This window comes from Budorcas taxicolor, chromosome 12 (genome assembly GCF_023091745.1).
Source record: "Budorcas taxicolor isolate Tak-1 chromosome 12, Takin1.1, whole genome shotgun sequence".
NCBI lineage: Eukaryota > Metazoa > Chordata > Mammalia > Artiodactyla > Bovidae > Budorcas > Budorcas taxicolor.
In genome coordinates this window covers 86,930,295-86,958,065 of record NC_068921.1, presented here as the reverse complement: position 1 = coordinate 86,958,065, position 27,771 = coordinate 86,930,295, and the positions used below count along the sequence as shown (strand labels likewise).

At 61.1% G+C, this 27,771-nt stretch overlaps 2 protein-coding genes across 2 annotated transcripts; one reads left to right on the top strand and one right to left on the bottom strand.

Moving 5' to 3' along the window:
• Window positions 1-1,825: 1,825 nt before the first annotated feature.
• On the bottom strand, window positions 1,826-14,257 carry GRK1 (G protein-coupled receptor kinase 1). Its single transcript, XM_052650321.1, has 7 exons — window positions 13,568-14,257; window positions 9,531-9,658; window positions 8,078-8,235; window positions 7,287-7,370; window positions 4,833-4,957; window positions 3,214-3,415; window positions 1,826-2,124 (listed from the first exon to the last, which is right to left on the bottom strand). Exons 1-7 carry the CDS (start codon window positions 14,255-14,257, stop codon window positions 1,826-1,828), a joined length of 1,686 nt encoding a protein of 561 aa, XP_052506281.1.
• A 6,342-nt stretch (window positions 14,258-20,599) lies between these two features.
• ATP4B (ATPase H+/K+ transporting subunit beta) lies at window positions 20,600-25,164 on the top strand. The gene is made up of 7 exons (XM_052650340.1): window positions 20,600-20,711; window positions 21,262-21,390; window positions 22,286-22,399; window positions 22,501-22,700; window positions 23,391-23,447; window positions 24,475-24,573; window positions 25,003-25,164. The coding sequence occupies exons 1-7, from the start codon at window positions 20,600-20,602 to the stop codon at window positions 25,162-25,164; spliced, it is 873 nt and encodes a 290-aa protein (XP_052506300.1).
• The last annotated feature ends 2,607 nt before the right edge of the window (window positions 25,165-27,771 follow it).

Genomic DNA, 27,771 nt, shown 5'->3' with positions numbered 1-27,771 from the left:
CGGGGCGGGGAGGGGTGGTGGGGTGGGGAGGGGTGGTGGGGCGGGGCGCCGGTGGGCACGGCTCCTTGCCCCTGCGGAGGAGCCTGCTATCAATGTGGGCCTTGGTGATTCACTTTTTTCTATGTGATAGTTAAAGTTTTAAAGCTTTTTAAAATAAGAGTGGGGTGACTAGAGGACTTCTGCTGCCTGTGCCTACATGGGGCTGGCTGTCACTTTATCGGGGTGGGGGGCCCCGAGCAGGCCACAAGAGAGAGACAGCTCAGGTCCCGTGTGAGGCTTCTGTGACTGTGTCCACACAGACCCACTAGCTCCTGGAATAACTGCTGATCCATAGGTCCAGTGTATTCTCCGCTACAGCTGGGCCAGGTTTAAAATGCCACAAGTGTTGAATAAGGTTTTAGTGTGTGTCCCATGCAATATTTGGGACACACGTAAAAAAGTTGTTTGCTGTTTATGTGAAGTTCAGCTGTACCCCAGTTATCTGGCCGTCCAAGCTCAAGAGGAAGGCGGGCGGGGAGGCCCACTGCGGGTGCTGACTCCCCGTCAGACCGCTCCCGGACCCTGAGGGTTAAACCACTCTGTTCAGGCCACGGGGGCCTGGAGCAGATGAAATGGGTTGAGAAAGGCCAGAAGTGGCGTTTCCTGCCCCCGCTGCAGGCGACTGGGGTCTACAGCCACCCGATGACAATGTCCTATCCTAGGACACAAAGCCGGCGTCAGTGTCTGGGTACAGTTCCAGGTCACAGACCAGGAGCGCAGACCTGGACGGCTCTGCCGGGCCCTTCCAGGACGTTCTGTGACCAGCGCACAGGAGAGAGACCCATCCTGCAGGTTTATTCATCACGAAAGGGCTTTAATGTCCTCGGTGCATGAGGGGCCAAAGACACACTTGAAGCATGGACAGCCATCTGCCCACACGCACCGGGGAAGCGGCTCCAGACCGGCAGGGCCAAGGGTTCCCAGTGGCTGAGCCGAGGCCTCAAAGTTCCTGCTTCTCAGGATCACGCTGTCCCGAGGCCGTGGGGCCGCAGGTGGCGGGTGCGCTGGCTGCACTGACATGGTCTGAGGGAGGGGGTGCTCAAGACGAGGAGGGGCCTGCCCTGGCCATCAGGCAGCCAACCGCACAAAGCTAGACTGGCCCGGCGCTGGCCAGGCTCTGCAGGCCCAGAGGCAGTGAGGGGGCGGGAACAGGCCTGCAGGGAGACAGCTCTGCCCCCAGCTGCCCGGCTGAGCGGGTCCGCACACAGGTGAGGTTGGCTGGAGACGGTCTCAGAAGGAAGGGAAGCTGGAGGGTGGCTGGCGGCCCGTCTCACCCTGGGGCCCTGTGCCCTTCCCTCCTCTTGGACGCCCGGGACTCAGCGTCCCCGGTGTGCAGGAGGGGCCAGCCTGGCCCCACCATGACTGGTGGCTGTGGCGGGCCCAGCAGCTGGGCACTGAGGGAGATGGGCCAGGCCCCCAGTCTGGCCTCTCCAGGGGGGCCCACGAGCCCCGAGGCCAGGGTTTGCTATCTCTGCACCAGCCCTGAGAAGCCAGGGCCTGGCCAGCTGCAGTGAAGGGGCCAGGAACCCCAGCCCAGCCCCTCTCCCGCTGCCCAAACCGCTGCCAGCTTGCTTGTCTGTGCCAGCGCCCTGGAGAGCCGTGCGTCAGGGTGGACTCCATCTGGAAACCAATGCTGGACACTTTCTGAGCAAAATGGTGCCAAAAAGTGGGCCGTTTCCCGCTGGCGCTCCTACCCGGGGCTGGAGGTCTAGGTGGACCGGCCTCCTCCCCCCATGCTGAGTGGCTGGTGGGATGGCTCGCCGACCCACCGGGGGCCGCGGCCGGCCTAGGAAAGCAGACACATGCCTGACTTGGATGAGGGGGCTGCCTCCTGCCCGGAGCCACCCTTCATGTCGTCTGGCATCTGCCCGTCGGGCCGCCACACGTTCAGGTCCCCGAAGACGCCCGTCTCAATCATCTCCTCCTGCCAGGGGATGGGGCAGGTGCCCGAGGCGAACTCCTGAAAGAATTCCGTGTCCGCTTTGTCAAAGGCCACGCCCTTGACCGTGGAGAAGGCACCCACATCTTGGATGTTCTTTGCATAGACGGTCCTGGAGTCCGGGACGAAGGGCGGGGTCAGCATCCCTGCAGGGGGACAGGAGACCCCGAGCCTGAGCCGACAGCCGGGGCCAGGGGGCCGCTTGCTGAGAGCCCCGTGTGTCTGCCCTCCCACACGCTGCCCTGGCGGAGACGAGCCATGAGACCCACCCCCCCCCCCCCCGCCCCCACCGCCCAGGGTGCCAAGCAAGGCTGGACACTCAGTCCAATTAGGACTCCCGTCATCAGAACCCAGCCCACAACTGCCACCCCCTCCGCCCTCCCAGGAAGCCCGTCACGAAGGTGGGCACTGTCCCAGCCCCAACACCCCCAGCCTGCTGTGCCCCTGGCCCCACGCTGGGCTCTAGCCTGCAGGTGGACCCGGACACTCAGGATAATCGCCTGCCCTCTCGCCCCACCCTCGTCCACGTGGGCCCCGGGCCGAGTCAGCCCAGCTGGGTGTGGCCTCAGGATGAAAGTCCAGCTCCAGCTTCCCGGGTGCTGACTGCTCAGGCTGCCGGCCGCCCTGCACACCACCAACCCCACCCAGGGCTGGTCTGGGTGGCTCCCCGGGCGCCGGCACCCCCAGTTTAGCCGGGGCTGCCTCCACCCAACCCTTCCCTCAAGGGCGACTCCTACGAGAGTGTTGGGCCGTGAGGTCACAGGCTCGAGCTCCTGGGAGGTGGCTCGGGGGTGTGGTGGGCCCCATGTGTCTCCCCCTCAGACACACGTGCACACGCCCACTCTCTCCTGCACCTGCTCACAAGAGACCCAGCAGCAAGCTCGGGCTGGATGCCGGCTGGAGAAGTCCTGCTCGACTCGGCCCGTGGGCTCCTGAATGGGAGCGCCCAGCCACGAGTTTGGGTGATGAGCACAAGGGTGGGTCAGGGTGGCTTCAACAAGACTTGTCCAACCCTTGCCACCTCCGAGGGTGCCCGAGAGGCCCGACCCAAGAAGGTCCGGTCCAGGGCTTGTTGTGACGAGCAGGGACGGGGCCTGTGGCACCGTCGGGCAGAGGATTCTGCGGGGGTTTTGCCCCGGCCGCCCGACCCACCAGCTTCACACTGAGTTTCTGGATGCCCACAGAACGGGGCGGTCTCAGGGTTCACACAGCCCCAGCCCCCCCATGGGCAGTACCGGTCTCCAGCTGCCGCCAGCTGACGTCTCTGAAGAGGGGGTGCGTGCGGAGCCCGTCGCAGGAGCCGCCCCGGAACCCCAGGCGCTTCTCGGGGTCCTTCTGCAGCAGCGCCTCGCAGAAGTCCTTACTGGCCGGGCTGAACTTGTCGGGGTAGGTGACCGCCTGTTCTAGGACCCTCTGCTTCAGCTCTTTGTTCTCCACCTGCACGGCGGGTGCAGCACCGTCCGCCCAGTCACTCCGCGGGTCCCTCCCGCCGCCTGGCCCCCTGCAGCTGCAGACACAGCTGTGCCACGGCCCAGGCAGCCTGGCCTCAGGAGGGGCGCACACCACCCTCCCACGGACCGGCTCAGCCTCGCCGTCAGGGCACGAAACCCTGAAGGCAGAGACTTGCACCCTTACCACCTTCCCCTCTAGCTGCTAAGGGGCAGGCGTCCACAGGGTCCATGGGGCCACAGTTCAAGCCAGCTCCCCAGAGCATAGTGGCCACTTCCAGTGGCTCCATCAGCAGGACCCTCCCTGACAATCGCCCCAGAATTCTCTACCCTACCTCAGACAGACGCTGACTGGGCCTCTCCCTGACGGTCAGATCTACCCTTCCTGAAACTCCTGAAACTTCAGGGGGGTGGAACCATCTAGAGTCACTCCTCCGGGTCCACATTCTCACATTCACCGTGGCAGGTTTGAGACCCGTCCGTGTCGCGGGTGTGTCCAGGGGCCCTCGCCACTGAAGAGACCAAGGGTGGGCCACAGAGCGTTCGGAGGGACTGCGATGGACCGGACAGCGGGTAGGCCATGATAGCTCAGTCTCATAAAAGCTCCTTATGTGGGTTTTCACCAGAACACAGGGACCCTGGCAGGCCGTGGGGTCAGCACAGGCCCTGGGGGGCTTCGGTCCCGAGGCCAGCGTGGACCCCATCCTGCTGCTCTTCTGAGCCGCAGTCGGGGAGACTCGCTGGTTCAAGGCAGAGGCTCAGACCCAGAACAGCCTGCACGGTTGTCAAGGGGAGGCCCTTGCTCTTGGGGGACCCGGTTTGCTCTCTCAACTGTCTCGGGAGAGGCGCGGGGACTGGATAGGGTGCCCCTGGGTGGTCTAGCAGAAGAGGCGGACAGCTGAGACCTCCAGGCAGGCCGAGGGGCCATGGGCACAGCAGACGAGCCTCGTCTGAAGTGCCGTCCACACTGGGCCCCCTCATCCCAGCTCCGAGCTGGGCGGCGTGGCGCCCACGAGACAGGCTGCTTTGCTCTTCTTGTTCTGGACACAGATGGGGCCTCCAGAAGGCCTCTGCTCACAGCCCTGCTGGGCAGGGCAGAGCGCCCCAGGCAGGAGTGGGCCTCCCCGGCCCAGAGCCCCTCAGTGCCCACTGCCCCAGGACACCCAGGGACGCTGCTGTGCCTGGAGCAAGGCCTGCGGTCAGCACCAGGGAGGAGAGCCCCCAGGCTGAGCTGCTCCTGGAGCCGGGCTGGCGTCTGGAGACCGGGGATGACGTCACCATGTCCCCGTCCTGCCCAGGGCGGACCTGCCCCTGAGAACCCAGTGCTTCGCCACAGAGGGCCACCGCCAGGTCAGCGGGGGACACTGCCCCGTGACCCCCCCACACAGGCCTGCCGGCACTCCTACCTTCTCTCCGCGGGCTCGGAAGGGCCCTCGGGCCGCAATCATCTCATACAGCGTGACGCCCAGCGCGAAGTAATCCACGGAAAAGCCGTACTCCTCCCCCTGCAGGAGCTCGGGGGCCATGAACCCTGGGCAGGAGGAGCGGGACTCAGCGGCCACCGGGAGGGGCAGACACCCCGCCCCCTGGAGCCAGCAGCATCCTTGTACCGTGACACATGCGCAGACCCCCGCCCCCTGGGAGGTGCACCCCTGTCCTGAGTGTCCCCTAGGCACGGCCGCTCCTAGCAGTGACCCCCCCATCCAGGGTGGGTCTCGCCCCACTTTGTTGCCCACGGCAGATGGATTGGGCATCTGAGGCTCACGAGGGGCCTGCAGGGTTGCGAGGTTGTGGTCAGAGGCAGGAGCTTGGTTGCCACCTGAAAGGGCACAAGAGGAGAGGCCAGAGCTCCAGTGTCCAAAGAGCGGGCTGGACGCTGGTGGCCTGTGCACTCCACCTCTGGGGAGCTGGGACCCACCGGCTGAAGGGGACACCCTGGAGCCTGCCCCAGCCTCCAGCCCTGGATGCCTGGTGTGGAGGCCAGCCTGGCATGTGGAGAGGCAGCATCTGGGGCCCGTGGGGCACTCCTGGGGCAGAGGGGTACTCAGGAAGTCAGGGGCTTCTGTGCTCCGATGACTGGATGTCCCCCCAGACCAAAGCTGAACATGTGTCTGTTTCCAGCCTCTCTGAGCCCTGCAGGGTCTGCCCGTATTTGTGGCGAGTTCCGAAGGGGGACATGACCACAGGACATTCTCCCAGGGGCTGCAGGTCAAGTTCAGAAGAATCACTGGCCCCGAACACAGCCTCCCATTAGGAAATTACGCTGCCGTCCAGGTGCCGCAGACTCAAGAAAGACACATTCACCAACCACCGTTCTCCATGGAAACGTCCAGGAGGAGGCCCCGCGGAGACACCGCGTCTCGGCTGCGGCAGACAGCCCGCGGGCCCCTGCCCTCCACGCCGCCCGCTCAGAACCACAGACGCGGGCTTCAGTGGCGACGGTGAAAGTCGCCGCGTGAAGGAAAGATCGAGCGGGGGGCACGAGGAGTGAACAGGGAGGGTGTCAGCTCCTCCGGGGGGGAGCCTCCCGTCTCCCCCTCCCCACGGCGCGGCCACGCAAGTCCCCGCTCGGGTGCACCGCGGCTGACCCGGGCTGGAGGAAGCGGGGCCGGGGGAGAAGGTACGGAGGGCTCCGTGAGGCCTCACTGGACACCCTGACCCCAGGCCCTGCGGGGCTGCTCGCGGCCACACCCGGCGCCTGACCTCAAAGGCTCGGCTCCCCGCAGCCCGAGGACGGCGCCCGACCTGCCAGGCCTGCGCCCCCTGGCGGCCAGCGGGGCCCCCTGCAAGCGGGGCGGGCCACACCGGCGGTCCAGCGGCCCGCGTCCTGGCCCCACGGAGGGGCCCCTGCGGCGATCTCCTAAGGACGCGGTTCCCCGGAAGAGGTGAGAGGCGTCTGCCTCACACGCTCACGCCCAGGGAGGAACCTCAGAGATCTGGCCCAAGGTCCAGAATATTCAAAACAGAACCTTTTCCTAAGTAAAGCCCTAGATGAGAAAGCCCTACCGTGGGGACAGACAGCCCCCAAAAGAGCTGAGAGCCCAGGATGGGACAGAATGAAACCCAGAGGCCCCAGTCCCAGGCCCCTTCTTTCTCCCCAGAGCTGAACAAACGGGAGGAGCAGAGTTGCCGGGAAAGCCTGCGGAAACCCAGGGCCGTCGGGAGCATAGAGGGCACGGCAGTCTGAATGTGAGCCTGGGTGCCCGGCGGCCCCCAGGGGCCTCGGTGGTGAGACCCCCACCCCGTCCCCCACTGTGAAGCCTCTGTTCCAACCCGCTGGCGGTGAGAGGGGATGGGGGCAGGGCCCGCCGGGCACATTCACGTGAACACACACACACGCTCTGGACAAGAGCAGCCCCCACTGCACAGCCTCCCCGTGGCCATGCAGCATGGGGAAGGGTGGACCGGGGGCCCCCCGAGGCCATCTCCCCGTCTGCCCCCTGGGATGCCCACAGCTGAGCCCCTGCCCGGCCCCCGCCCAGTGGCCCCTCCCTCTGCCCTGCTGCCCTCAGCGCGGACCCCAGACTCTGTCCACCAAGGTGCTGGGGAGCTTCCGTCCCCAAGGGTGGGCATGGGTGCCATTTCCACACAGCTGTGCAGGCCCCCAGCTGTTTCCCTGCCCCCTCTGCAGATGAGGGAGCAGTTTTCCGACACCCCAGTGTTCACCATGCCCCCGCCCCGGGCCCCGGGACCCCAGGACCTGGGACTCCGGGATGGGCCGTGCCCCTTGCCCCCTCTGCAGATGGCAGAGCAGTTTTCCGACACCCCAGCGTTCACCACACCCCTGCCCTGGGCCACGGGACCCCAGGACAGGCCCTGCCCCTGCCCCCAGAGAGGCTGCGCCCTCAGAGAGCCCTCACCTGGGGTCCCTGCATAGCCCTTGGTCTTGGTCTGCCCTTCCTTCAGCTCCACGGCCAGCCCAAGGTCAGAAATGCGGACATTGCCTGGGGAACAAACACAGCTCAGGTCACCTGCAGCCCCATGAACAGAGGCCCTGGTCTTCCTGGAGCTGCGGGAGCCCCGGCCAGCCTCTGCACGCACACACGTGCATACCAGGCACGCACGTGTGCGCAAGCACAGCACAGACACACAGGAGACCCCACTCCTTGCTGTGGACAAACGGGGGCGTCCAGCCGCGCCTGCAGCTGGGGTCCAGGTCACCGGCCCCCAGCCAGCCTCCTTCGAGAGCTCTGCAGCCTCGGCCTGTGGGGACATCGGGTGTCCATCTCGCCTCTGACGGGGAGGAGGCCCTAAGTCACTTACAGGGGGCCTCAGCCTCTGGAGTAGCTTTCTGATAAGAAGCCAAATTTGACTCCTCACAGAGGCAGCAAGGAAAGTGATGAGCAGGGACTTGGCCGCAGCCCTAACTGTTTACTAACAGCTCCACACACTCCCGATGCCTGGACCAACTCCCTGCAGCCCTGGACACGCAGTCGTGCTCCAGATTTCCCTTGGGGATAATCACTGAACGAACAATAAACAGACGTCAGCTGGGTCTTTGTGCTACGGAACTATAAACTATAACCAGCGTTTATCAAAGCTGGTCCCTCCCCCACTGATGACCTGTCAGGCTGGAGAGGGGAGTCAGGAGGGGAGGCAGGAGTTCAGGGAGGCCGGGCCAGGAGGCAGGAGAGCAGGGAGCCCGCCGCACCGTCGTCGTCCAGCAGCACGTTCTCAGGCTTGAGGTCTCGGTAGACGATGTTCCGCTGGTGCAGGTGCTCCAGGCCGCTGATGATCTGGGCCGTGTAGAAGACGGCGCGAGGCTCCTGGAAGCCAGGGTTCTCCTCGTCCACGTTGTAGATGTGGTACCTGGGGGCGGACCGCGTGGAGCCCGTGCATCTCTGGCACAGCCACAAGCCACGGGCCCGCAATTCTGATGGGAAGTAAAATCTTGGGGAAACGGTGAGGGCTGAGGCCACCAGGCCTGAGGAGCCCGCAGCAGAGCCGGGCCCCCGGCCCTGGTGCCCTCGTCCTCTTCGAGCCTCTCCAGAGCCACTACCAGCAGAAGCAGGCGGTTCTCCCAGCCGACCCGCCCCGCCCCGCCCCCCCCCCCCCCCCCCCCGGCCTCAGGGCTGGGAAACGGGCCCCAAAGCCACCAGCAGAGAAGCCAGGCAAAGGGAGGTGCAGGCGGGCCGCGACCAGCCCGAGGCCCGCTTGACTCGGGCGGGTGACGGAGCCTAGGAGCCTGCTCCAGCGCGGGCTGCAGCCAGGTGTAATGGAGTGTGGTGCGGAATAACATACTATACCACAGTATAACAACACCGCGCCGTGCAGGGGCGTGTGGCGCAGCAGAGGCTGCTGTGGGGCAGGGTGGCGCCGGCAGCCTCGCCTGGTGCGGCTAGGCGCAGCGTGCAGCGCAGCGCAGGGCCATGCACACGCCGCGTCGCACCGCGTTCCCGGCACCCTGCAGGGCGCGGTGGGCGGGTGGCGGCAGGCGAGCGCCAAGGTCGTCCTCTTGTTTGCATGCTCCAGACCCCTTGCTCCTCCTCCATGAACACGCACAGGTGACTCAGCCAGAGCCTCAGCCCCTCACCTGGAAGGGCGGCCAACAACTCGCCCGGCCGTTTCAGTGCAGGAGCGCCCAGAGGAGGGCCGGGGCCCAGCGACAGCCCTGCACGCTCGGGAGGGACGTGTGAGTCCCTGAGGGTCTCAGAGGCCCGAGCTGACTCTCCGCAGCAGCCACGGGGCACCAGTGCTTATCCTTATCCCCGTCGCACAGACCAGCGCTGGCCAAGCGTGGCTGAGCTGCCCAGCTGACCGGCAAGTCCTTTCCCCCCGAGAGCCCAGGGTCGGGCCCCTGGGTCCCCCACAAATCCAGACCCCGGGTCCTCCCCGCAGGCCGATGGCCAAGCTGCGGTTCCAACGTCCCCACACCGTGCTTCCAGCTCTGCCATCGCCCCCAGGGCCCCCACATCTCACTGAGACCCCGGACGCCTCAAGGACCAGCAACCGGAAGACAGAGAAGAAGGCTGGATGAGGACAGGACTTCTCCTCCTCGCCACTCATTCTCAGCACGTGGGAAGCAGCCCCTCTGGCCCCAGAGACCCTGCACAGTCAGCCAAGCCCTCCGAGCCCTGCTCCCATGAGGCTGAGGGGAGCCTTACCGAATGTCACCTCCATTCATGATGGTCATCACTAGGCAGAGGTCCGTCTTGGTCTCGAAGGCGTAGGCCAGAGACACGACGAACCTGCTGTGCACTTTGGCGAGGACCTTCTTCTCCACCATCGCACCCTGCAGAGCGGGGCAAGCCCCCAGGTTCAGGCAGGAAAGAAAAACCGCCCCAAGCAGCCAGGTGCCACCAACCGGAAAATGTCCCAATAAAACACGGAGTTGCAGATATATTTTTTCAGTTCAGTTCAGTTCAGTCGCTCAGTCATGTCTGACTCTTTGCGACCCCATGAACTGCAGCACGCCAGGCCTCCCTGTCCATCACCAACTCCTGGAGTTCACTCGAACTCATGTCCATCGAGTCGGTGATGCTATCCAGCCATCTCATCCTCTGTCGTCCCCTTCTCCTCCTGCCCCCAATCCCTCCCAGCATCAGAGTCTTTTCCAATGAGTCAACTCTTTGCATGAGGTGGCCAAAGTACTGGAGTTTCAGCTTTAGCCTCAGTCCTTCCAATGAACACCCAGGACTGATCTCCTTTAGGATGGACTGGTTAGCTCTCCTTGCAGTCCAAGGGACTCTCAAGAGTCTTCTCCAACACCACAGTTCAAAAGCATCAATCCTTCGGTGCTCAGCTTTCTTCACAGTCCAACTCTCACATCCATTCATGACCACTGGAAAAACCATAGCCTTGACTAGATGGACCTTTGTTGGCAAAGTAATGTGTCTGCTTTTCAATATGCTATCTAGGTTAGTCATAACTTTCCTTCCAAGGAGTAAGTGTCTTAATTTTATGGCTGCAATCACCATCTACAGTGATTTTGGAGCCTCAAAAAATAAAGTCTGACATTGTTTCCACTGTGTCCCCATCTATTTCCCATGAAGTGATGGGACCAGATGCCATGATCTTCGTTTTCTGAATGTTGAGCTTTAAGCCAACTTTGTCACTCTCCTCTTTCACTTTCATCAAGAGGCTTTTTAGCTCCTCTTCACTTTCTGCCATAAGGGTGGTGTCATCTGCATATCTGAGGTTATTGATATTTCTCCCGGCAATCTTGATTCCAGCTTGTGCTTCTTCCAGCCCAGCATTTCTCATGATGTACTCTGCATAGAAGTTAAATAAGCAGGGTGACAATATGCAGCCTTGATGTACTCCTTTTCCTATTTGGAACCAGTCTGTTGTTCCATGTCCAGTTCTAACCGTTGCTTCCTGACCTGCATACAGGTTTCTCAAGAGGCAGGCCAGGTGGTCTGGTATTCCCATCTCTTTCAGAATTTTCCAGAGTTTATTGTGATCCACACAGTCAAAGGCTTTGGCATAGTCAATAAAGCAGAAATAGATGTTTTTCTGGAACTCTCTTGCTTTTTCAATGATCCAGCGGATGTTGGCAATTTGATCTCTAGAGGTTGTAAAAAGCAGAGACATTACTTTGCCAACAAAGGTCCATCTAGTCAAGGCTATGGTTTTTCCAGGGGTCATGTATGGATGTGAGAGTTGGACTATAAAGAAAGCTGAGCACCGAAGGATTGATGCTTTTGAACTGTGGTGTTGGAGAAGACTCTTGAGAGTCCCTTGGACTGCAAGGAGAGCTAACCAGTCCATCCTAAAGGAGATCAGTCCTGGGTGTTCATTGAAAGGACTGAGGCTAAAGCTGAAACTCCAATACTTTGGCCACCTCATGCAAAGAGTTGACTCATCGGAAAAGACCCTGATGCTGGGAAAGATTGAGGGCAGGAGCAAAAGGGGACGACAGAGGATGAGATGGTTGGATGGCATCATCAACAGAATGGACGTGGTCTCGGTGGGCTCTGGGAGTTGGTGATGGACAGAGGGGCCTGGCGTGCTGTGATTCATGGGGTCACAAAGAGTTGGACACGACTGAGCAACTGAACTGAACTGAACAGAGCAACTGGTTCAAAATTGGGAAAGAAGTACCACGAGGCTGTATGTTATCACCCAGTTTATATAAATTATATGCAGAAAATACATCACATGAAATGCCAGGCTGGATGAAGCACAAGCTGGAATCAGGATCGCCAGGAGAAATATCCACAACCTCAGACATGCAGATGACACCACTCTAACGGTGGAAAGTGAAGAGGAACTAAAGAGCCTCCTGAAGAAGGTGAAAGAGACAGTGAAAAAGCTGGCTTAAAACTCAACATTCAGAAACCTATGATCACGGCATCTGGTCTCACCGCTTCGTGACAAATAAAAGGAGGAAAGTGGAAGCAATGGTGGACTTTCTTGGGCTCCAGAATCGCTGCAACAGTGACTGCAGCCATGAAATTAAAGGACACTTGCTCCTTGGAAGAAAAGCTATGACCGACCTAGACAGCATATTGAAGAGCAGAGACATCACTTTCCTGACAAAGGTCCATCTAGTCATAGCTATGATATTCTCCAGTAGCCGTGTATGGATGTGAGATTTGGAAAATAAGAAGGCTGTGTGCCGAAGAATTGATGCTTTTAAACTGTGGTGTTGGAGAGGACTCTTGAGAGTCCCTTGGACTGCAAGGAGATCCAACCAGTCCATCCTAAAGGAGATCAGTCCTGAATATTCGTTGGAAGGACTGATGCTGAAGCTCCAACACTTTGGCCACCTGATGAGAAGAGCTGACTCACTGGAAAAGACCCTGATGCTGGAAAAGATTGAAGGCAGGAGGAGAAGGGGACGGCAGAGGGTGAGGTGGCTGGGTGGCATCACCAGCTCGATGGACATGAGTGTGAGCAAGCTCCGGGAGCTGGTGAAGGACAGGGAGGCCTGGTGTGCTGCAGTCAGCGGGGTCACAGAGTCGGACACGACTGAGCGGCTGACCAGCAACAGCAGTGCAGTCACAAGGACTGAGTGACGCGCCCCACAGGCCCCGCCTCGCGGGGACAGGACACAGCCTGGGGACCGCCACGTGCAGGGACTTCAGGGCTCTTGGGGCCTCGAGCGAGGGGGCTCCAACCACCAGCCTTGCAAATGCCCCTGACGCCACGCGGGCCCCTGGGCATCTGTGAGCACCGGCCTTCCCTCCAGCTCCGCCTCTGCAGACCCGCCTCTCCTCCTGTCCAGGCCTCTGGACAGTGGAGGTCAGCCGGGCCCACTAGCCAGCACCCTCCCAAGCCACCCTGCACCGCTAGCCTCTTTCTATACTCATCTTAAAACCCTATGAAGTCCGTTTAAAGTGCTTCTAAAAGTTGTGCTGGGTAAGGAGAAGAGCCCTTCTTGATTTGGGAAGCCCTTTCTCTCCACTGCAGGGGAAGATCTTAGGCAGATTTTACTGTAAAAGTTCAGTGAGTTTCCTGAACTCGGGAGAGAAGCAGCTTAGTTCCCTAACAGCTGGGTTAAGATTGCAGGTAGATGGCCCGAGGGTGACTGCTGCCCCAGAGTCCATTGGGCGGAGCGCCCTCAGGGGCCCTGGGTGGAGTGCTGCGGGGGGGCTGCCATTCGCCCCAGCACGGGAACGCTGGCGCTAGACGGAGCACGGCCGGAGATGAGTATCCGAGACACTAAGCCACTTTGATCCCGCCTGAACGGAGCCTGATGCCAGAGGCAGAGCCGGGGGCCTCTGCCCCCTGTGTACCCCTGCCCCCCCCCCCCAGGACCCGGGCAGCGCTGAGCTGGGCGCCCCGGCCTCCCCGCACTGGCCCTGGGGACGCCCTGGGCAGCCTCCTCACTGCGCAACCAGGGTGTCCCGGGAAGCCAGAGGGAGGGGTCCGGGGAACTGATCCAGCCTCCCCGGCACTGGCTGCTGTGTCTCGTGGGGGCGCCAGCAGACCGAGGAGGATGAGGAAGCTGGCACACCACCCTCGCCAGCTACGCCCAGGCCGTGCTTCGAGGAGGACGGCCACCTGGTCCGTCCCAGGCGCAGGGCTAGAGGCTTAGAGCAGCCGGCCGAGCCGAGCCGCAGGCCCAGTGTGGAGCCTCACCCACGCCCGTGGCCCTGGCCAGGCGCTCGGCCGCTGTGCAGACAGGCGGGTATGACCAGGGGGTGCAGGGGACCGACCCCCACCCAGGGCCGCCCCCCGGAGCAGCACAGCCCACCTGGTATCCCTTCCGCTTCTTCAGCCGCTTCTTGTTCAGCTTCTTGCATGCGTACAGCTTGCCGGTGGCCTTCATCTGGCAGGCGAACACCTCCCCGAAGCCGCCCCGCCCCAGCACCCTGAAGTCTAGGAACCAGTCCTCGCCCATGGGCTGGGCCTCCAGCCACTTCCACTGCAAGAAGCGCAGGAAGTAGAGACTGTCCAGGAACTCCTGGAAAGGGGCCTGGCCTAGGTGTGCCAGGACGGCCCGCAGCAGGGGCTGGAAGAGCCCGTCCCCCGCCCCCTCCCGGGCCCGCGCTGCTGTCTCCGCATCCAGGAAACTGCAGAAGAGCTGGGCCTGGGGGTCCAGGTATGCGGCCCGGATGGCCTGGGCCTTCTGCGGCCGGAGGGCATCGTCGGCCGTGTCATAGTCCTCGATGTCCCTCCAGACCTGCAGGGCCGGCCCGTGCTGCTCGTGGGCCTGTAGAAACTGCTGGAAGAGCCGCTTGCCGATGGGCTGCTCCAGGCACACGCCCTCGAAGCCCAGGTCCAGGCTCTCCCGGAGCGCCTCGCACTTGGACAGCGGGGGCAGCTTGAGCCTGGCCAGGTACTTCCTGTCCCGGGCGGCCGGGCCGCTGCTCGCGTCGAAGCTGCCCCGGGCGGCGATGAAGGCCGAATTGGCCACCACCGTCTCCAGGGACCCGAAATCCATCCCAGCGCCGGGCCCTGTCCACGTCTGACTCCCGCGTCCCCAGCCGGCCTGACCTGCTGCCCTTGGCCTGTGGCCCGTGCCCACCCTCGGGACGGGAGGCTGGCCGGGCGACGGGAGCCCCAGGAAGCCCGCTGACGCAGCTCGGGCTAAATCCCGGCCAGAGTGGAGGACGTGCAGGGCAGCAAGCAGGTGCCAGAAAAAGACAATCCCTAAGCTGCTCGCAGACGGATTAGCCGGGCTGCACTGCCCACTGCTTCCTGCGAGGAAGGGCACGCGGGGCCCAGGCCCACCTCGCAGGCCCGGAGCCCCTGCCTCACGGGAGCTGCCCCGTCCAGCCCGCAGGCCCGAGCAGACGGGCCGGAGCCTCATCTGCTCCCTGGTGGGGACACGGGGCCCAGGAGGAGCCTCGGTTCACGAACATGGCTGGTTCTCCTCACCGTGTGCCATCTTCGTCTTTAGAAAAGCAATCAGCGAGGAGACCAGCGGATGCTGGTTTATGAGTAGACTTCCCGCGTGTCCACAGGCGAGACCCTGCCCAGGGGACACCCTGGCCAGGGCACCGGTCAGTATGTGAGCCCGGACACTCGTGCCGACCTGGCCCTGAGAACAGCGTGTCAGGCTGGTGGCACCCTCGCCTGGGGCCCTGGCTCCTGCCGAGGAGTCAGCTCCCCATCAGCCCCTGCCCTCACCGGTGTGGCTGGTGGAGCAGAAATGCCAAGAGAAGCATCCAGGTGGAAACAGAACGGCATGCGGGACACACCAACTGCACCTGGGGCTGAGACCCCACGGAGAGAGGCAGGAAAGAGGATGGAGAGGCCAGGGACACGCCCGGGGCTCCCCGCGACACGCCCGGGGCTCTCCCGAGACAGACCCGGGGCTCCCCCGAGACACACCTGGGACACACTTGGACACACCGGGACATGCCTAGAACACGCCTGGGACACACTTGGACACAGCTGGGGCACACTCACGGGGCACCTGGGCTCACCTCGGCACAGCCTTGCCGGTATTGCTCTAGTGGGCAGCAGGTGCTCGGTACCTACAGTAAGGGAAAAAATGACAAGGAAGTGGTGGGGGTTGGTGACAGTTAAAGAAGGGACGGGTGAAGGGCCACAGAAGTGCAGAACGCCCCAGCCAGAAGGGGCCAGGGAGCCGGCCTCCACGGCGGGAGGGGAGGGCTCCAGAGGGCAGGGAGGCTCTCCAGGGGTGGGAGGACGGCGGACTCTGCAGCAGCTGGGGAGGCAGAGGAGAGGGCTCGCCACTGAGAGGGCGGGTTGGCGCGTCCAGCGGCACTTCCTAGCAGGTGACCTTGGGCCGGTCGCTGCAACCCCTTGCTGCCTTTTCTTTACCCGCCAGGGATCAGATGGGACAGCAGCCCCAGCACAGGCCTGGGCTGGAGTCCCCTCCTTAGTGTTCCTGACTCTGTGTCCTGAGCCAGTGCCTCCCAGTGGCACCAGGCACTCGAGTCACCTGGAGAAATAAAGGTCTGCTTCGGTGGGCCTGGCACGGGGCTGGGACTGAGGTCAGGACGCAGCCCGAGAGGCGGGGTCTGAGGACAGCGAAGCCCACTGGATGAACTCTGAGCTCCCTCCGGGGGAAGCACAGGGTAAGCAACCTTAGACGTGTTTATCACGGGGCTTACAGGCTGAAGAGCAAGCCCGGCGAGAGGAGTCAAGTACACAGAGCTCCCTAAACTCATCGGGTCCTTTTCCAAAATTTAAGTTTTACTGAGAGTAACTGTAGACTCACGTGCAGTTATAAGAAGTAATGCAGAGACCCCCGCGCCCTGGCCCCGTCCCCCAGTGACAGCATCTCCCCCACTCAGCCCAGGATCGAAGCACGCATACCGACGTGGACATAGCCAGCACTCAGGACCCCCGACACCACGTGGTCCCCTTTTATAGACAGCCGCCCCTTCCCACCCTGACACTGTCCTGAACCTTGATAGCCACTCAGCTATTCTCCATTTCCATAAAGCTGTCATTTCAAGAATGTTATATGTTGCAGTCCATGGGGTCACAAAGGGTCAGACACAACTCAGCAGCTGAAAAACAACTCCACATTAGTTCAGTTCAGTTCAGTTCAGTCGCTCAGTCGTGTCTGACTCTTTGCGACCCCATGAATCGCAGCACGCCAGGCCTCCCTGTCCATCACCAACTCCCGGAGTTCACTCAAACTCAGGTCCATCGTGGAGTCACACATTATATAACTTCGGGGACTGGCTCTTCACTCAGCGTGACTCCCTGGAGGCAAGCAGGTGGCTTGCCTACCCACACCTGAGTAGTATTCCACGGTGCGGGTGGACCATGGCTGGTTTAATCATTCACTTGTTGAAGGACATCTAGGTTGATTCCAGTTTGGGCTATCGTAAATAAAGCTGCTATAAACATACAGATATCCCTACAGATATAAAATTTAGTTTCTCTGGGATTAATGCCCGAGAGCATTGCTGGGTTATGCACTTGCGATATTTGCATGTTTGATTTTTTAAGAAACTGGCAAACTTTTCCCCAGATGGTGCAGGATGAGATGGTTGGATAACATCACCAACACAATGGACATAAGTTTGAGTAAACTCTGAGAGATAGTGAAGGACAGGAAAGCCTGGTGTGCTGAAGTCCAGAGGGTCACAGAGAGTCAGACATGACTTAGCGACTGAACCCCAACTACTATTTTCCATTCCTGCCAGCAACATATGAGCGACCCAGTTTCTCAGCATCCTCACCAGCATTTGGAGTTGTCGCTATTTTTTATTTCAGCTCTTGTGATAGGTGGTACCCCACTGTGGTTTTAATTTGCATTTCCTCACTGGCCAGTTATGTTGGACATTTATGCAAGTGTTTATTTCCCGTCTACGAATCCTCTTTGGTGAAATATCTCTTCACGTCTTTTGACCACATTCTAACTGGACTGCTTGCTTTTCTGATGTTGTATTTGAAGTCCAATTTTTCAGTTTTTTTCTTATTTTGGTGTCAAGTCTTAAAACTCTGTCTTAACCCTGGTTCTTAAAGATTTTCTCACATTTTTTTTTCTAAAAGTGTTATACTTTCACGTGTAAATCCATGACCACTTTCAGTTAATTTTTTTGCAAGCTGTGAGCTAGGTCGGGGTTATGGGACGTTCAGGTGCTCAAGCTCCATGTGTTAAAAAGGTCGTCTTTGCTTCGGTGAACGTCTTTGGCACTGCTGTCAAAGCCCATGGGCGCGTGGGCGTGAATCTGCTTCTGAGTTTTCTATTGTGTTTATCGATCTCTGCCCCTCACTGTCTTGATGATGTGTTTCTATCTGTCCTTGCAGCCTTGAAGTTATGCAGACCAAGTCTTCCTACCTTATTTTTCATTTTTAAAATATTTTCTAAAAAAGTAAATATTTCAAATAAAGAATAAAATATTTAACTTTTCTAGTTCCTTGGCCTTTCTAAATAAATTTTAGAGTAGCCCTATCCCTAGATACAAAAAAAAGATCTTGCCTGGATGTTGATAGAAACTGTGTTAAGACAGTAGATCAGTTTGGGGAGTACGGACATCTGTGTAGAGTCTTGCAACCTGTGAGCACACTATGTGTCTGCATTTATGTAGATTTCTGTCTCATGGTCACTTTGCGGTCTTCAGTACAAAAGCCCTGTACACGTTCTGCTAGACTAACACCTGATCAGCCCTGGGACCTCTTTGGAAGCAATGATGCTAAAGCTGAAACTCCAGTACTTTGGCCACCTCATGCGAAGAGTTGACTCATTGGAAAAGACGCTGATGCTGGGAGAGATTGAGGGCAGGAGGAGAAGGGGAGGACAGAGGATGAGATGGCTGGATGGCACCACGGACTCGATGGATGTGAGTCTGAGTGAACTCCGGGAGATGGTGATGGACAGGGAGGCCTGGCGTGCTGTGATTCATGGGGTCGCAAAGAGTCAGACACGACTGAGCGACTGAACTGAACTGAACTGGACTGAAGTCCTTTTCGTTTTGAGCAGTTGCTTTCTAGAGTTGCTTGTGTGTGTCTTTGAAATCCAGAAGTTCGATTGCCATGTGGCAGGGGTGGGGTGCCTTGTTAGCAGTTCTCTCCGCTTCTTGGATCTGAAGGCTCACTCCTCACCCCCCTTTATTCTGCCCTTGCAGGACCCCAATGACTCGGGCGTCAGTCTTTACCAAACCTGGGCACCGAGCTCGGCACAATTTTTTCTGGCTCTAGTTTCTCTCTATTTGTTCAAACCTGGAAACTTCTATTTTTTTTTCTTCCAAGTCACTGATTCTTTCCCCTCTCCCCTCCCCTCTGCTGAGGAATACATTCTTTGAGCTTTGTAGTCTGGCTTCTGTATTTTTTTAATCTAAAATTTCCATTTGGTTCTTCTATGTATCTTTGGTTTCTTTCCTTAAACTCCCTACTTCTGTTTTCCCATTTGTTCAAGCATGTTCACAGATGCTCAATGAAGCATTTTCACTGCGGCAGCTTGACAACCTGTCGATGATGGCAGCCTTTGTCACCCCAGTCTTGACACCTATTGACGCTCCTGTTTTGATTCCTTTTGAAGTCTTCCCAGGTCTTGCTCTGATCAGTGGTCATCCACTGGGCATCTTCCTCCCATCTGGCGCTTCAGTTTCTGCTGACTCCTCGGGCCCCCGAGCAGCAGCGAAGGGGTGGATCCTGCTCCTTATGGCCCCTAGGTGGGAACCTGGGGTGAGCCCCCACGGTCTGGGGCACACCCTTTTCGGAGGTCATCTGCTCAAGTGGTCCCGCAGGCATGCTGGGCAGGAAGCTGCCCTCTCCCAGTGCCCACCCCCAACCATGGACACATGTCCCGAGAAGGTCGTTGAGAAAGCACGTCTGCAGCTCAGCACACACGTTCATGCTTGTGGGAATTCAGAGCCTGAGCGTGAGGGTTCAGCCCCAGACTAAGCCCTGGGCGTCTGCACTGTGCAGGCCAGGGCTGCAGTCTGTGTCTGGCAGTTGCTGCCCTGCGCCTCGAGCCTGCTCGCCTGGGGTCCCAGCTCCACGGGCGTGGACAGTGAGACCAAAGCCCGAGGCCACACTCTGCGTTTCTACTGCCCTGAAGTTCCGAAGCCATGACCGGGAACAGTGTGCAGGAGAGCACCTAGGATCCGCCCGTTAAGAAACCCAAGAAATTGTGAGTCCAAGCTAAAATGCTACAGTTTATCATTTTGAATGATAAATGAATTTTTATCATTTTGCTGACAAACTCTAAATCACCCTGAAGAAAACGGCATAATGCCTGGAGGGTTTTTCATAGTTCTCACCCTGGAAGAAACCTTCCTATCTGACCCTGTGGGTCCCTCAGAGGGAGCAGGACAGTGGGCGGCTGCACAGCTAGAGCTGTGGGCGATCCCCGTCAACCCAGCCAGTTCTGACGGGTCTGCAAAGGAGCCTGTGCTCCACCACCCCTGCCTGCCGTGGCCTCATCGTAGAGCAGGGCGTCACATCCCTGGGCGGTGTCCGCTCCCCGGGGAGCCAAGGTCACGGCCCCGGCTACGTAGCAGCCAAGGCTCCTTGGTTCTGACCACACACCCCAGGGGTCTGGGGGGGTGGTCCAGACACTCAGGCCACCCGCAGGTCAGCCCACTCAGAAACTCAGGGCTGAGACCAGTGTCAGAGGCCGCCAAGGCTCCCCAGGCCACTCGGATGTGGCTCTGGGCGGCGTGTCCACTGCCCAGATATGGCTGTGGTCCTGTAGCCGCAGTCGAGGCCCCCGGGAGCCCCCGGCCCACTGGGCCCATCCGGGTCAGAACCTGCCTTTGAACGGCACGCCCGGGGCCCGGCGTCGCTGAGTGAAAAGCGTGTCTCGCTGTAGGGCGGTGGGCCCCTGTGTGGCTTTCAGGGCAGCATGTGAGCTGTCACCCAAGCTGCGCTCGAGTGTCAGGACCCCGAGCCCCCAGGCCACCTCCCGGGGCGCCGGTGAGCTTGGCTCTCCAGCAGCAGCAGTGACAGAGACAGGAGCCCCCAGCTCCCGCCCCTCCGGGACCCCCGCCGGCAACCTCAGGCTCCTGCCCCTTCAGCTCGAGCCTCTCGGCCATGGCTGGGCGCCGGGTACAGGCCCGGCCTCGCCGACCTGCTTTCCTGCCAGCCCCTCCCGAGCGCCTGCTGGTCTCCTTGCTTGCTTGTTATCAGAGCAGATAAAGTTCCCGCCAAGGGCACGCGTGAGGAGGGGCTGGTGGTGAGGGCGCTGCCCCGACATGCCCAGGGAGGCGGCAGAGGGCACCTTAATGGCAGGGCCGATAACACCTGCCGGGGCCTCCCTCAGCTGGGCGCCGTGGTGCCCTTGGGCTCCAAGGAGGAGACCTTAAAAGCCGGGTGTGCGGCCTCCCTGCAGCCCCGGCAGCCGCGGTCAGCGATGGCGGCGCTGCAGGAGAAAAAGTCATGTGGGCAGCGGATGGAGGAGTTCCAGCGCTACTGCTGGAACCCGGACACCGGGCAGATGCTGGGCCGCACGCTGTCCCGCTGGGGTGCGTGCAGGGCCCGGGAGAGGGCAGGTGCTGGGCCGCACGCTGTCCTGCTGGGGTGCGTGCAGGGCCCGGGAGAGGGCAGGTGCTGGGCCGCACGCTGTCCTGCTGGGGTGCGTGCAGGGCCCGGGAGAGGGCAGGGGCCGCCCCGCGGCTGCCAGGGGCTGGCGGTCCCGGGGGCCTGGGAGAGAGCAGGGGCCCCCCCGCGGCTGCCAGGGGCTGGTGGGTCCAGGGTCCAGACCAAGCCCCCCCAGCCTCCCGTCCCCACCGGCCGACCCCAAAGGTCTGCCCAGGCCCTGACACCCCTGACCCCGGGTACCAGAGAGTAGAGGGCAGCTGAGGACGGGCCCCAGAGGCTCAGCCCTGGATTTCAGAGCAGCGGGTTTAAAGCTAGGTTCCCAAAACTGCAACCTTTAAGAAGAATTTTAAGTGAAGGGGCACGGGGTTATTGGGGTGAGCCTGTTCCGGGAGCAGGTGAGTGCCCACCCGAGAGGTGAGGTGAGCTGGGCGCGCACTCCCGGTGCCCGAGCTCCTGACCCGCCTCTGCCTGCAGTGTGGATCAGCCTGTACTACGTGGCCTTCTACGTGGTCATGACGGGCGTCTTCGCCCTCTGCATCTACGTGCTCATGTGCACCATCGACCCCTACACGCCCGACTACCAGGACCAGCTCAAGTCGCCAGGTAACCTGCGGCGGGCCCGGCTCCGCCCACCCCTTGGGGAAGCTGTGGAGACACAGGCACCAGGGGACCAGGAGGCAGGGGGCAGGCGTCCAGCACCGAGGCCGCTCTCCCAGGGGATCCCCGCCTCCTCGCCGGCAGGAGGCCAGCAGACCCAGGGCTGGGGTCTTGTCTAAGGGGGGCGGCCGCTCGCCGTGTGACAGACCTGTGTCACTGCCCAAACAAGGGGAAGCGCTGGGGAGGCGCGCGGGCCAGGGACAGGCGGGCAGCCCCTCTGAAGCCTGGAGACAGCATCTGGACCAAGACCTTCGCACGCAGCCCGCTGACCCGGGCTGAGGGCAGACAGCAAAACAGAGAGAGGCGGGAAGGGTGCGTAAGGAAGCTCAGCTTTTCCAGCCCAGTGACTTGGTGTTTGTCAACCCTGCGTCCTTAGTGCCTTCTGAGGAAAATAATCCAAGACCACCCAAGAGCAGTGCTGGGCTGTGCCTGGAGGCGGCGGGCCCGCCACCCTGAGCATCGTCCACAAATTCTTGTGACTGCTGGGGTCAATCTTTACAACCAACAAACGGATCAAATGTGGAGGATCTCAGTGCAATCTCAGAACAGGGCGTAGTAGACTAGCGCTTGAAACCACACCCAAACCCGCAGGCTGGCAGGCAGGGTGAGGGGCGGGCCTCTTGCAGAGGGAGCCCCGGGGCCTAACCAGGCCTCATGCACCTGAGCGGCCCCCTGGCTACTGTGCAGTGTCCTGGGCCTTCCTGGGCGCACCGGGGGAGGGCAGGGGCCTTCGAAGCCCTGGCCCCAGCATACTGGGCGCTGCCCCCGCTAGGGCAGGCCAGCAGCACCTCACATGGCCTGAACGTGCAGCCAGACCCCAGGCATTGCGTCCTCTCTCCAGGGGTGACCTTGAGGCCGGACACCTACGGGGACAAAGGCCTGGATATCTCTTACAACGTGTCTGACAACAGGACCTGGACAGGGCTCACACAGGCCTTGCGGCACTTCCTGGCGGGTAAGGGGGGACCCAGGCCCCGGTCTCCACTCTCCTTTCCTGAGGAGCTGGGTAGGGGGCGGGCTGCTGCTGGGGCAGGACCACAGGTGTGTCCCCCCCAGGCTACTCGCCTGCAGCCCAGGAGGACAACATCAACTGCACGTCCGAGAGGTACTTCTTCCAGGAGCGCTTCCTGGCCCCGAACCACACCAAGTTTTCCTGCAAGTTCACAGCGGACATGCTGCAGAACTGCTCCGGCCAGCCCGACCCCACCTTCGGTTTCACAGAGGGAAAGCCGTGCTTCATTATCAAGATGAACAGGGTGAGTGTGGGGGCAGAAGGGAGAAGGGCCCCTGCTCTCCGCCCCTCCAGGCCCCAGGCTGGCTGGGGAGCCTGCAGCCCCTCACCTGGAAGCGCCCATCCGGACTCCCCGCCTGCTTGACTGGTGAGCCGCAGAGCCCAGGGCAGTCCTGTGCACAGGACAGCTGGGAAAAGCCAGGCGGTCAGCGTGGGGAGGGCGCCTGGGAACCCACCGGGGCCAGGCGCTGAGGGACGGACCGAGAGGACCCAGCAAAGCTCTGGAGGCTGCCCACAATGGACGGGGACCCAGGGGGCGAGGGATCTGGCAGGGGTGACGCTGTTCACTTTCCTCTCTGAGAGGCGGCGGAGGGCATAGACCTGTGCCCTGCGCTCAGCCCGGTCCAGCCGGGGTCTGTTCCCTGGTGGGCACGCAGAGCAGGAAGGCCGGGGTCCCCGTGAATGAGGCAGATGCTACCCTGGGCCCAGAGGGGCCCAGGAGCCGGGGCTTTCAGAGGTGGATCCAGGCGGGGTGGGGAGGCGCAGGGGGGCGGATGCCGCGGCTTGGGCTCTGCTGACCGTCCAGCTCTGCCGCTCGGCAGCCAAGACCACAGGCTTGAAGCAGGAGGGGGCACACCTGCTGAGTCCTCAGAGCAGGACCCCCAGGCACCCCCCACCCCCCCAGCCCCCTGCACTCACAGCCGCTCCCTTGCAGATCGTCAAGTTTCTCCCCGGCAACAGCACGGCCCCCAGGGTGGACTGTGCCTTCCTGGTGAGTGACCCACCGGCACGGTCGTCCTGTTTGGGCTGGGAACCCCTCGGGAAACCCTGATCAGGTTTCCCCTAAAAACATCTCAGGGGTCGCCTAATAAACCAGGTGTGCGGGTGGCAGGAACCTTCACGCTAAGTGGTTTTTATCACAGGGATGAAAACCCAGTAAGAAAAAACAGCACTTTGTTTTGCTTCAAAAAAGCGTCTGAGACAGCGTATCCCCAACACACTTCAGGATGTCTGTGGCAATTTGGAAAACCCAACTCACTTCCACCACCCTCTTTTGTGCTTTTGTTTGCTTATTTACAAAACGATGCTGATTAACACCAGCGCCATTGATGAACAGTGTGAGTTTACGTGCTGCCAAGAATTGCCATTAATTTAGTCCAGTTTTTCTCAAAATGTGTTTTTAAGTACCACATGGATAAAACTCAGTTTGTCTTCACTGAGTGCTTTCTACAGTTTGCTCTGTCGCGCCTGGGCCCGGGCTCTTTGCTGTCTGCAGGGGCCCCAGGGCGATCGCACACTCTGGTGCCGCCCCCCGGCCGCAGGGTGCATCCTGCCCCAGCTTCCTGTTTCCAGCTTCCCTGATGGCACACGTGTAGGCTGACTTGACATTTTAACAGACACCAAAGTGCCCCTTCCTGCTCTCGGACGGGCCGTTCGCGGACACTGACGGTGGACGAGGGCAGCCCCAGCAGCAGGCGGGCCATGCGCCTCGGGGGCTGCCGGCCCCACACACTCGGCCCTGTCACCCCTTTTATCCTAAGCGGGTTTAATCTGGAAGGTGCCACTTCGGTAAGTCACCGGCGTCTTATGAACTAACCAGTTACACCAGGAAAGGGTTCCCGGTCGACGACACAGACTAGACCTGGTTCATGCCACCTGCTCGTGCAGTCAGCTGCTCCGCACACGTGCACACACACGAACACCCGTGCACACATGAGACACACACGCAGAGCATGCACGGAGACGCGCGCGTGCGCACACCCGGTCCGGCCGTTCTCGCAGCAGCTTCTCGCCCGCAGGACCGGCCCCGGGGCGCCCCGGCTCTGCAGGTGGCGTACTTCCCGCCCAGCGGCTCCTACAGCCTCCACTACTTCCCCTACTACGGGAAGAAGGCCCAGGTACGTGGGCCCCGGGCCCGACAGCAGCCGCTGCTCACGAAGGGGCGGCTGGAGACGTTTGCCTGTGAAAGGGAGCCAGGCTGTACTCTGCCCACCCTAACCGCTCAACCTCCGGGGGTCTCCCAAGCCCACGTCCTCACCCAAAATTGACATCAAATCTCATTTTTACCTTCCAAGGGCCTCCTTAGACAACTGCATATCCACGTAAAATCATTTCCCCCAAAGCTCTTGCTTCCTCCTCTGTGCTGCCTAATTCTTATCAGGTATAGCTTGACGTCGCATTCGTCACGGGTCCGTCCCTCTGGGCCGGGGCTCCTCATTTCTAAGCAGGAGACGTCTGTAACTCAGTGAGAGCCCCGCCTCTGTGCTGGGCACCCAGCCGCGCGCCCAGCCGCCCTCTCACGAGGACCCTAACCGGCGTCTCTTCAGCCCCACTACAGCAACCCGCTGGTGGCCGCGAAGCTCCTCAACGTCCCCAAGAACAAGGAGGTGGTTGTTGTGTGCAAGATCCTGGCGGAGCATGTGACCTTCGACAACCCCCATGACCCCTACGAGGGGAAGGTGGAGTTCAAGCTGAAGATCCAGAAGTAGCGGGGCCCGGGCTGGCCCCCAGGAACAGGGCGACCCCAACGCCTCCTCCAGCGGAAGCCGGCACCAGCGCAGCTCAGCACCAGACAGCCCCTTGCCAGGCTCGCACCATCAAGATCCCATCAGACCTCTTACCTTTCAGGCAGATTTGTAGCTTCAAAAAACGCCCACACGGGGACCATAACGCGGCGGCTGCACAGCTAAGACGTGGGAGGACGCACCTCGGCCACGTGGACCGACCATTCTCGCTGTAACTTACTGTTCCTATACGTGACTATGAACACCAGGAAGCTGACTTAGGATTTCAGGCATTCTGGACTCCGGCTTTAAAAAATACAACTCCTAAACTGTAAAAATCAAGTTTATTAAATTTCACTCTTAACCTACATAAGAGAGTCACGTCTTTCCTGATGATGGGGAGAGTTAACTGAAAAAATGGAATGAATAAAATTTATTTAGTTAACTTAAAAAGAATTAACTAAAATTAACTAAAAAATTCTCTTTCTATAACGCTTTCAACTGCAAGTCGGGTAAGTATGTATCAGCATGGGAGGGGCTGCCCCAACGACGCGGCCAGGATGCAGGGTGTGGCCACGTGGTGGAGCCTGGACCCCAGAAGGTGGCCTTCCTCCCAGCACAGTCTCCCCTCCAACCTCCAGGGCGGGGGTCTCCAGCCCCAGCCCATTCAGAAGCCCCCAGAAACAGAACATTCTGTCCCAACGACATATCTGCTATTATTATCTGTCACCCAGAGCCCCCAGAGGAAGCCCAAGGAGCCGGGGGACAGGGGCCCTGGGCTGCGGACGTCCTCCCTGCTGGCCCCACGGTGGCAACTCTGAGCCACCTGGGAAATGTCAGGTCAGGGACCAGGCCATCTTGGGGACGCCACGACACACGGGAGGTCAGAGGTCAGGGGTATAGTCACCCCAGAAATGACTCCAAGGTCTCGATGGGGCCCGCGGGGTCCACACACCGTAGGCAGCCTGCTCAGGTTCCCCCTACAGACCCCGGAAGGCGGGGCTGCTGACCCAGTTCAGTGGGGGGGGATCGGTCCGGCTGCTGAGGGGATGTCCCTGCCAGGGGCAGGGAGGGGAGTGCACGGCCTCAGGACTAGCTCCAGCCGGCCACAAGGCGCCCGTGGACAGGAGGGCTGGACCTGCCTGTCAAGTGGCTGCTGAAGACACAGGCTGACCAGCCCCTAGGGTAGGGGAGCCCGGGCTCCGGGGTCAGGGGTCAGAGGCCTGGGTCCAAGTCTGGATGCTTCTCCCGCCAGGCCCAACACCAGCAAGGCCTCAGGTGGCCGCTGGGCCTCGCAGGAGCCTGTGCACACCCCCCAGGGACCGCCGCTGCAGTAACACCCGAGTCAGGGCGTGGCCCGAGCCGCCCCAGGCGCCCTGTCTGCAGAGCTCGGGAGTCACTAGCCCATCACTGTGGCCCCGAGAGGCTACAGGCCACCCCCGCGGGGCACGGGCGGCAGGGGGCCGGGGTGGGGGCAGCCCTGAGGTGTGGCACTCCAGGACGGCCGGGCTGAGGCCGAGCGCCAGCTAGGAAGAGCGCGGAGGTGAGGGTGCCAGCGCCTCACCCCTGCCCACGCTCCCCGCCCCGGCCACAGACCCGCAGCCCCTGCCCCCCGTGTGTCAGCTCCGCAGTGCCAGGACGAGCAGGGGCGCCACACTGGGGACGCGGCCGCAGCTGTGCTGGGCCCGTCTTCACCCGCGGGGTCCACCCTCAGCCACACGTGGCCCGCCTCCCCTGCACACGGCCCGCCCCCCCTGCACACGGCCTCCACTCACCCACACGCGGCCTGTCCTTGTCCACTCGTGACTGTCCCTCACCCACGTGACCTGTCCTCGCCCACTCGTGGCCCGCCTCACACACTCATGACTGTCCCTCGCCCACTCATGGCCCGTCCTCACCCACACGTGACCCACCTCACCCACACGCGGCCCGCCTCACCCACATGCAACCCGCCTCACCCACACGTGACACGCCTCACCCACACGCAGCCCGCCTTCCCTGCACAAGACTTTCACTCACCCACACACGGCCTGCCTCACCCACATGTGACCTGTCTCACCCACACAGCCCACCCTTGCCCACTCGTGACTGTCCCTCACCCACATGTGGCCTGCCTCACCCACACGCGGCCCACCTCCCCTGCACAAGACCTTCACTCACCCACACACGGCCTGCCTCACCCACACACGGCCTGCCTCACCCACATGTGACCTGTCTCACCCACACGTGGCTCACCTCACACACTCATGACTGTCCCTCGCCCACTCATGGCCCGTCCTCACCCACTCATGACTGTCTCTCACCCACTCGTGACCTGTCCTCACCCACACGTGGCCCGTCCTCACCCACTCGTGAGCCATCCTCACTCACTCGTGAGCCGTTTTCACCCACTCGTGACCCATCCTCACCCACTCGTGACCCATCCTCACCCACTCGCGACCCGTCCTCACCCACTCGTGACCTGTCTTCACCCACTCGTGAGCCGTCCTCACCCACTCGTGAGCCGTTTTCACCCACTCGTGAGCCGTCCTCACCCACTCGTGAGCCGTTTTCACCCACTCGTGACCCGTCTTCGCCCACTCGTGACCCGTC